This window comes from Xenia sp. Carnegie-2017, unplaced genomic scaffold (assembly GCF_021976095.1).
Source record: "Xenia sp. Carnegie-2017 unplaced genomic scaffold, XeniaSp_v1 HiC_scaffold_6, whole genome shotgun sequence".
Classification (NCBI taxonomy): domain Eukaryota; kingdom Metazoa; phylum Cnidaria; class Anthozoa; order Malacalcyonacea; family Xeniidae; genus Xenia; species Xenia sp. Carnegie-2017.
In genome coordinates, this window is record NW_025813526.1 from 13,207,026 (window position 1) to 13,217,751 (window position 10,726).

Sequence of the window (10,726 nt, forward strand, 5' to 3'; positions counted from 1 at the left end):
CGGACATTTCTATTAAGCGGACGCATACACAAAAATTGTCCAATAATTACGCAAGAAATATGCTTAATGGACAATTTTTCCAAAATATTTCATGTTATATAAAGACATAATGTTAGTCACAAACATATTGTGACAACAGTTATTAAGATATTAGTCACAATGCAAGTGCGTTGAAGATAAAATGCTTACATCAAACATGGAATTGTTTACAAATTATTATTAAACATAACTTGTCAATGTCATATATAGCTTGTCGTTGTCTAAAAGATTTACACGACATCACATTACAGCAAAATCTTCGTTCAGCCACTTATTACTTACTATATATTACTAATTATTGTTAAAAATTTTTCTCAGTTTTTTTGTTATTAATTGAAGTCATTTCTAAATATATTTGCGCCGTTTATTTGTTGATTTTACTATTTATATTATTTTCAACCGGGAGAGGCTTGATGACGAAAACCTCTGTTAAACGGACACCTCTATAATAAGCGGAAACAAGTCCATTCCCCGAGGATGTCCACTTAATAAAGATTTGACTGTACATCATATTTTGAAATTTGAATATTTCATCTATTTATTTGTTCATGGGTAAAAAATTATTCAGTATAAGTACTTTTAGAGTGACAATTTCCGAGGCCTTGGGATGGCAGTGTGCTTTGTTGTCCTATCTTTATTTATGAATTATATATACTATATTGTTATATGTAAAACTTAAAAATCTACCGATCAAACATATATTATGATATATTCAATGCAATGGTTGACCCTTCATCGACAATGTTATGTCAGCATCGGAAAACAACGGTGTCTACGGTGAACAAAAATACTTTGTTTTCCTCAGTGTGTATGTTCTGATTCAAAACGTTAGGATAATAACAAAGAATATTTAATTAAAGCACATAACATACAAAGTTAATAATCATTTATTATCTACATTATATTTGAAATAATTCCGTTTACAAGCAATTTCTGTGTTAATTGCATCATCAAATGAAGTTAAAATGTCAGAGCAGAACTTCCTTGTTAATTCAATTATGAGTTGTATATATAATTGCTAGTCGACATCCATGCGAGTCGGCGGTGACACACAATATTTGCTGCATTCTTAAATAAGTGCAATCTATCGATAGCAAGTCAGTAGTAAGCCTTCATCGAGAGAAATAGTCGCTTCCATATGGTTTTTTCAAGGAAAGTATGTTTTTTTCGTGCTGACAAAAGGCTACGATAAATCAAATGCATTTTGACAAGTTCCACCGTCGGCCGATCTTCTTATCGAACAAGACAATCAATTTAATAAGATATACATCCAATTTTTTTTGCTGAGAACAGAGAAACACAGCAGGCATATATTAACGACGCCATGTTACCGAAAATATATATGCAATATGTGCGAAAGTTAACAAATCTGTCACTAAATCATCACATCAAAAATCTGTCAACATTCACTTTACTATACAAGCCTTTTGTCGCTAATAAAACACTAGTTAAAAATATGTAAATAGTGAGTGATACAGTCTAATTGTGACCAAAAAGAATCTAATTGCTAATTTACATTTGGTTGCAATCAATGGCAAATATGATTGGTCAAACATTGTCTGATGACATCCATGCGTATAAATGCTACATGCTTGAATTAGTAATATTGGCGTCATGCTTAACTGTCAATTCATGAATAAAGAATCAACGCTATGGATGATCACTACATCACATCAATTGCACTTAAATGGTATTTTTTTACCACAGCAAGCGCTGTCGTTTATGGCGAGTTCTGTCATCTTTTCATGAAACAACTTCGGTTGAACTCTCTGCAGATCGGCATAACTACAGCTTTTGGTATACAGCACTTCTTTATTCCATTATTTAACTTCATTGGCGACAAATTTCGAGCAAGACATCTTGTACCTTATGTTACAGCTTTACCATCAATCTTAGCTTGTCTTTTGCCACTTTTGCCTTTAGTTGTATCGTTGCCAACATGTTTCGTTGCGCCTTTTGATGTAAAGTACGTTTTGGAAAATAATTCTTTTCATGGATATGCTTCAGTGACTGGTTCATACAATCAAGTAAAAATGAGAAGTTATGTTCCATGGTTAAGTAATATATTTATATTAATGTTACTCTCCAGACCGTTTGTCAGTATGTTTGAGGGCATTACACATGCGACTGTTAATGTGGCAACTCTAACACATCTTGGAAAGAATCGGGAAGATTTTGGCTCATATTATATGTGGAATGCTATTGGGGCAACAGTCTCTATATTTGGAACGGCATTGGTAGCATGGCTAATGCGGATAAATATTTGTGGAAATGAAAAATATGGCTATTTTGCAGCTTTCATCATCGCAGCATCTTTGGTAGTGCTATCTTTGCTCTCTATACCGTGGTTCAAGTTCGAATATAGCAATGATCGCACAATAAATTTTGCAGAAATAAAAAGTCTTTTGTGTAACTGTCATTGCATTTCCATGTATTTACTAACATTGTACATCGGACTGTGCGCGGCGTTTCAGATTTATTGGGAATTTTGGTACCTAGATGGACTTAATGCCAGTCCATTGGTGATGGGTGGGGCAGCTTTGATTCGAAGACCAGTAGTTGCTTGTACACACTTCTGTTCAAGTTACGTCATTAAAAGGATAAATGACGTAGGTGCTGTAGCATTGTCTTTACTGTTGTTTTCTCTATCGTTTCTTGCTCTTTCATTTACACGAATTTATTGGTATGTTCTCGCCATTGATGTTGTTCAAGCCTGTGCTTTTGGATTAGCTTACAGTGCATTGGCAGTACATTTTTCAAAAGTAGGCTCGGAAGCAAGCTTTGGCGTCATAATGGGTAAGAATTTAACACTTGGGGACGCATTGCGTACATAATACACCATGGAATTGTTATACAAGGGACGAGAGTTATAGAAATTAATAGTAACTACTCAAACAGTAGCATAGTTAAGACGTCTGTAGTTTTTAGAACAGTTCAAAACGTCTTTAATACTTTTTTGTTTATTGAATCATATGTTGAAGTGCATCTATCAAGGTCAGGCATATATGACGTCTTTAGAAATGAAATCGAATTTGAGAACATTTGCATATACTTGATACAATGAAAATATTATCTTCTATATTTTTGCAGCCTAAAAGTAGTTTACTCCTCATCAATTGTGACGTACAGAAGAGAACACATTTATTGAACATACAGCTTTTATTTTAGAGAATAAAGCTGTTATGAGCTAATCTTCTCAAAAGCTGCCTTAAAAGTCTTTAAATATATGATGCCGGATAAGTGTGTATTTTGATGACATCGTTTAAGCAAATAATAAAAAAACGTTTTGAAGTTATAACAGCGTTTTCTCCTTTAACGTAACTTCCGGAATAGAAAAACTCTTAAGAAGATACAATTTTCGATGTATTAAATATATTGCAAATCTTTTTGAAATCAATTCATACATTTAAAGCAACTACTTTCCTGACCCTGATATCGGCACCCTAACAACAAACATATTTGTTAGTAGACTACCATATTCACGTGATGCATTTCTGTCAGCTGACTTGGCATTGTTTTAACGAGATTCATTCCATCCTTTTCCAAGTAGTACGTGCATTCACATGATAGCATAACAAATGTTTCAGAAATTCATGTTCAATAATGTTTTTTAATGTAATTGACAAATTTAAACAAATATATAATACTTCAAACAATTATTTATTACAACGACGGCTAAATGCTGACAAACAAAGGAATCCCTTCCTTGTTATGCGCGCTTGATGGCGTAAGAAAATAGCTTTCGTGTGTGGTAGATTTGTATTTGTGACATGCACAGGAAACACAAAACAAAACATAGAACGCGAGTGTTTTGCTGAAAGAAAGAGTGGCTTTTTACTTTTTTGAATCTATAAAATTTGTCGTCTGCTATGTTTCTTGTTCTTGCTTCGTACCTCTGCTACGTTATATAATGTAGAGCAAGACATTCAAATTCAGTGTTTATCATGTATTTATTGTGATGAATCATGACAACAATCATTTCACGAAAAATCAGCATTTGATAATGCAATGGTCTCATTTGTATAGCATTTGATACTCTCGTAATTATTATTAGAAATTTTGCAAATCCATGAAAGCAAACACTCATCAAAATCTTTTTTAAATTTTAGGGATTCTAAGCATGTGTTTGCAAGTGGGGACAGATTCAGGAGCTTCACTCATGGGAATAATTTTCCACCACTTGGGAACACGCTGCACTTTACTAATTTATGCTGTTGTATCTGGTTTTGTCTTTATCGCATTCATTGTGTATCTCACAGTTACAAAACAAATGAATCAATACGCGAAACTAAATAATGCTTGTGATGACGAGGCTGTAAAAGTTCATTTTGATGAAAATGCTGACAATGATTTTGATGGAAAAAGTGATGATGATTATAGTCATGATGATTGGTGAGGACGTTCGTGACAATGGTGATGGTGACTATAGGAAGTTTATGACAGTATATGTCATTAGTAGATTTAGCGTTTGTCAAAATAAATCATAACTCTCTAATTTTAAGTTCAACATACCTTCAAAATAAAAATATTGTTTTGGAATTTCTAAAGAAAATAATTTACCAATAAACTTGCCGCTAAAGTGTTTGGAAATGTGAATAAATGTCAAAAGTGCTGCAGTACTTTATTTTGACCTTCCCAAGATGCTCTATTGACCTTCTCTAGATGCGCCATGTGTATATGCTAACGATAGCTAACAGTTTAAATAGGTTAGAATACTTCGCCAAAAACACTTTTTCCATGAGAAATACTTTAAAGATATAGTAATATAAACAGCATTTTATTGTTTCAACCTTAAATTTCTTTAGAATTTTCTAACCAGCTGCGTTATTGTGAATATTTAAGGCCTCTATAATATATTTTGATTTACCTAGATCCGCCACTGATAGCGTAAAAAGATGGCGCAGGATGATATGAATTACTGGCAAAGCAAGATTGAACTATTATTATTTCTTTTTTTTTTCTGTCCAATGACTCTATTCATGTTGAAGCGAATTTTTGATATAATTAGAAAATTCAATTTTTTCACAAAGTGATTACAATTTAGCTCAGACATATAAAATATATAAAATATTACCTATATTACTTTATAAGTTCTGTTTTTTTAAATTATGCCCTAAAGGCTGAAAGAAACTGGGCCGTCGTTTTAGTCGCGCGACTAAAACTACTAAATTGCGCGGTCACTAAGCTAGTAGTTTCAGTCACGAGTCTAGTCGCTTTGGAAGTTTAGCATGTTGAACTTTTGACATTGGTCGCTTCAGTAGCTTGCATGTGATTGGTTATTTCCTAGCTCAAATTGCAAATTATGAAGCTTACGTGAAGAAAGATGACTGGTGACGAAGAATCGCTCATAAATTCTTTTCGCAATTTTCCTGTATTATTTGATCTTGGAGACATTAACTATAAAAATGAGCTGATGAAAATGAATGCGTGGGATCAAATTATAGACGATCTAAGAGCTGTTGTCTTTACTGGAACGGGTAAGGAGCAATTTATTTATCTTTGATATTTTTCAGTGATGCCGTGATAAGACATGTTGTCTGTTGAAATTTGGATTGTTTGAGATATTGAGCAAATTGTTTTATCAATTTTACCAGTTGAGGAGCTTAAGGCTAAAATGAAAAGCCTGAGAGATGTGTACGTCAGATACAAAAAGAAAAACGATGCTGCCATAAAATCAAGAGCTCCAGCCTCATCCACACCATCATGGGAGTTTTGGGGTTTGATGACATGGTTGGACGATTACAGAAAGCGCTGACGGTAGGGCATACATATGAACATTTATGTCTCCTTTTATTTGTGTGTTACTGTATAGGGCTGAATGTGTTTAGTAGCATAATGATGATAGGTTTCAAAAGTGTTAATTCTTTATATAGAACATCAACTAACATATCTGTCACTGTGATTGAAGATGCATCAGTCAATGAAGTTACAGATGAAAGCATTGGTGCATTGACACTGACAGTTGATAATCTGGAGAGCAGTCAGTTTTCTGAAGCAGTCGATCTGACTTCGCACTCAATCTCGTTCCAACTCATATCATCACCATCATCTATTTCACCCACCTCAGCTTCATCATCGAGAGCAGCAACACCATCGGAACCACCTCTACGATCAAACAACAAGAGAAAAAGAGTTCATGATGATGGTCCTAAAAAATACCAGCTGCGGTTGCTGAAAAGTTTGAAAAAATTACCAGCAATCGGCAGCTCTCCCAACTGAGTCATCAATGGACGAGTATGAACATTTTGGCAGAAGCATAGCATTACAAATGAGAAAGCATCCCTGTTATTGCCTATGGAGTGCCTGAGGATACAAATTTCTTTTGCATCACGCACTCGTTTGGCAAGGTCTGCCCCAAAAAGCCACAAGGAGTGTGAAAAATTGTCAGCTTGCTTACATAGTCTGTGAGATTCGTTCTGCAATTTGCTGACTTGTCCTTGCCGCAATTTTCTCTTAATTTTGTCCAGTTTGGCTAGTTTAGCTATATGTAAGCTCAGGCGTTTCAACAGACTATACAGTTTGATCAGCTCTCTCCATGCTCCGAATTGTTGAAAACAAGATCTGTTACAGACTTATAGGTACGAATTGTTAGTTTATAATACAAATTTATTGATAATCAGTAGAACGAATAGACTTACCATTTAGGAGATTTATAATCAACTGGAATGGTAGATAGTTACAGGTGCTGAATGTTACAGGTGCTGCTCTGGCAGTTGTTTTAATTTCGGGTTCTTTTAAAAGCACGTGGAAATGATCGCCTTCTTGTTCAAAGGCATCTTTGACGTTGTGAAGGTCTTTTAGCTTTGAATGTTTCCCACTTAAGATTGTTTTGCTCAAGAGCTCTGTTCTTAATGCTTCCCGCCAGAAGGAATCTTCGATGTTGACCACACTATCGCATAAAGGGACATAGTCGTCTACATCAATGTATTGCTAGCCACAACAGTCGTTACTAAATATCGAGCTTAGTTCATTCAAACTAATCATCTCTTCATCTTTAAAGGGATCGTCATCATCATCATCATCGCCTATTTTTTCTGGGTACATTTCCACCTTTCCAAAACATTTTTGAACTGTCTCAGACTCTGAGACTCTTCGTCAATTTCATTCCAAGCTTGTTTGCCCCATTGAATAGCCTGAAGAAGATGAACAGACTTTACAATTTCACTAGCATTTTTTTGACCTACTTTGCTACATACAAAGTGAAGCAACTTTCTTCTATTCTTCACATTCCGCAATTTAACTATTCCGGCATCTGGAGGCTGTGTTTTCGATGTTTTATTGTTTGGCAAAAAGGTCAGACAAATATTTGAAAACTGACCTTTAAGTTCATGCAGAAGACTAGGCGCATTGTCAAGGAACGGCCCAACAGGATGATTGTTCGGCCTTCACGTTTTAATCGTACATTTAATTTAGTCAACACATCCACCATAATCACAGTCTTCATCCACACTTTCCAGTTTGTAAAATAGTGGCACTTGTACGGTTTAGTTCTGTCCTTTTAGTCTTAGGCAACGTGGCTTTTCGCTCTTGCCATTTACAGTAGGCTCTTCCTTATCACTAGCGGCATTAACGAAGAATACCCATGTGCACCGTTCTTTTGCTTTTTTCCTCTTTCTCGGCATCTTTTCTCGCTTCAAAAGATTTCTTTCTGGAAGTGCTTTCCTGAACTGGCCAATCTCGTCCATATTCCACACATTTTCAGGTACATATCTCTGACACGCTCCTGCCAGCTATTAAGCGTGCCTTCATTGACATCACCGCCCTCACCACTGATTCTCATCTCCTCGATATTGTACCTTTTCTTCCATTTCATAAGCCATCCGTTTGAACCTTGAAATTCATTTTCACCAAGACGTTGAGTTTTGTTTCCATTTGTAGCATGGGAACACTCACAGGAACATTAGATTCTCTGCAGCGATTGTACCATGCCCACAATGATTATTGCGATAAGGCCTTTCTAAAAACTTGCTCAAACACAAATTTTTGTATTTTTATGCTGTATTAAAGTCAACTAGGCAAATTAAATATTATCTTAAAAGAACTATATTCAAGGGTGTCCGCTTACAAGAGGTCATAGTGTTATTTGAGACTAGGTTGTTTTGGTGTCCGCATCCCCTTACGGAAGGTGTCCGCTTAGGAGAGGTTGTAAATATAATAAATTAATAGCGTAATGGCCGGGACTGTAAAGCAGTGTCCGCTTCCGAGAGGTGTGCGTAAATAGAGGTTTGACTGTATATGTAGTGTGTGATACAGGCTGATTATGATGAATAAATATTTATTGCCAATCTACCTTTGATTTCAATGAATGGCGAAAATGATTGGTCAAACATTGCTTTATGACGTCTATGCGTATCGGTGCTACATGCTTGAGTTACCATTAATTGGCGTCATGCATAATTTTTAATTCATGAAATCAAGAGTCAACGCTATGGATGTTCACTACATCAGATCAATTTCACTTAAATGGTATTTTTTTACCACAGCAAGCGCTGTCGTTTATGGCGAGTTCTGTCATCTTTTCATGAAGCAACTTCGGTTGAACTCTCAGCAGATCGGTATAACTACAGCTTTTGGTATACAGCACTTCTTTATTCCATTTTTTAACTTCATTGGCGACAAATTTCGAGCGAGATGTCTTGTGCCTTATGTTACTGCCTTACCATCAATCTTAGCTTGTCTTTTGCCACTTTTACCTTTAGTTGTATCGTTGCCAACATGTTTTGTTGCGCCTTTTGATGTAAAGTACGTTTTGGAAAATAATTCTTTTCATGGATATGCTTCAGTGACTAGTTCATACAATCAAGTGAAAATGAGAAGTTATGTTCCATGGTTAAGTAATATATTTATATTAATGTTACTCTCCAGACCGTTTGTCAGTATGTATGAGGGCATTACACATGCGACGGTTAATGTGGCAACTTTAACACATCTTGGAAAGAATCGGGAAGATTTTGGCTCATATTATATGTGGAATGCTATTGGGGCAACAGTCTCTATATTTGGAACGGCATTGGCAGCGTGGGTAGTGCGGATAAGTATTTGTGGAGATGAAAAATATGGTTATTTTGCAGCTTTTATTATCGCAGCATCTTTGGCATTGCTATCTTTGGTCTCTATACCGTGGTTTAAGTTCGAATATGACAATGAACGCACAATAAATTTTGCAGAAATAAAAAATCTTTTGTGTAACTGTCATTGCATATCCATGTATTTACTAACATTGTACATTGGACTGTGTGCGGCGTTTCAGATTTATTGGGAATTTTGGTACTTAGATGGACTTAATGCCAATCCATTGGTGATGGGTGGGGCAGCTTTGATTCGAAGACCAGTAGTTGCTTGTACACACTTCTGTTCAAGTTACGTCATTAAAAGGATAAATGACGTAGGTGCTGTAGCATTGTCTTTACTGTTGTTTTCCGTATCGTTTCTGGCTCTTTCGTTTACAAGAATTTATTGGTATGTTCTCGCCATTGATGTTACTCAAGCTTGTGCTTTTGGATTGGCTTACAGTGCATTGGCAGTACATTTTTCAAAAGTAGGCTCTGAAGCAAGCTCTGGTGTCATAATGGGTAAGAATTTAACACTTGGGAACGCATTGCGTACATAATACACCATGGAATTGTTATAAAAGGGACGAGAGTTATAGAAATTAATAGTAACTACTCAAACAGTAGCATAGTTAAGACGTCTGTAGTTAAGGTCAGGCATATATGACGTCTTTAGAAATAAAATTGAATTTGAGAACATTTGCATATACTTGATATAATGAAAATATTATCTTTTTTGTTTTTTTGTAACGTGAAAGTAGTTCAATCCTCACTAGAGGTGACGTAAAAAAGAGAACACATTTATTGAACAGACAGCTTTTATTTTACAGAATAAAGCTGTTATAAGCAAATCTTCTCAGAAACTGCACTAAAAGTCTTCAAATATAAGATGCCGCATAAGTGTATAATTTGATGATATAGTTTAAGCAAATAATAATAATAAAACGTTTTAAAGTTATAACAGCGTTTTCTTGTTTTTACGTCACTTCTGCAATGGAGTCACTACTTCTTGGACCAGAAACTCTTAATAAGATAAAATTTTCGATGTATCAAATATATTCCAAATGTTTTTGAAATCAATTCGTACATCTAAAGCAACTATTTACTTGACCCTGATATCGGCACGGTAACACAAGCATATTTGTTAGTAGACAACCTGATTCACGTGATGCATTTCTGTCAGCTGTCATAACAATGTTTTAACGAGTCATTCCATCCTTGTGCACATACATTCACATGATAGGATAACAAATGTTTAAGAAATATACGTTCAATATTGTTTTGTTATGTAATTGACAAATTTAAACAAATTTATAATACTTCAAACACTTGATTATTACAAAAACTGCCAAATGCTGCCAAATAAAGGAATCCCTTCCATGTTACGCGCGCTTGATAACGTAACAAGATAGCTTTCTTGCGCGGTGGATTTGTATTTGCAACACGTACAGGAAATAATAAGCATAAGAGATATCACGCAGTGGTGGATCAAGTACTTCAAAATAAAATACTTGGAGCAAGGCGTTCGAATTCAATGTTTATCATGTATTTATTGTGATGAATCATGACAACAATCATTTCACGCAAAATCAGCATTTGATAATGCAATGTTCTCATTATATAACATTTGATATACT

At 35.2% G+C, this 10,726-nt stretch overlaps 1 protein-coding gene and 1 long non-coding RNA gene across 2 annotated transcripts in view; one reads left to right on the top strand and one right to left on the bottom strand.

The window, feature by feature from the left end:
• Positions 1-2,141: 2,141 nt before the first annotated feature.
• Positions 2,142-4,591, top strand: LOC124457126. Its single transcript, XM_047007412.1, has 2 exons — positions 2,142-2,835; positions 4,149-4,591. The coding sequence occupies exons 1-2, from the start codon at positions 2,142-2,144 to the stop codon at positions 4,433-4,435; spliced, it is 981 nt and encodes a 326-aa protein (XP_046863368.1). The 3' UTR covers positions 4,436-4,591.
• A 1,121-nt stretch (positions 4,592-5,712) lies between these two features.
• Positions 5,713-10,726, bottom strand: part of LOC124458388 — a 9,896-nt gene continuing 4,882 nt past the window's right edge. Inside the window, exon 3 of the long non-coding RNA XR_006953150.1 lies at positions 5,713-5,790. This is a non-coding gene — a long non-coding RNA (uncharacterized LOC124458388). The remainder of the gene's footprint in view (positions 5,791-10,726) is intronic.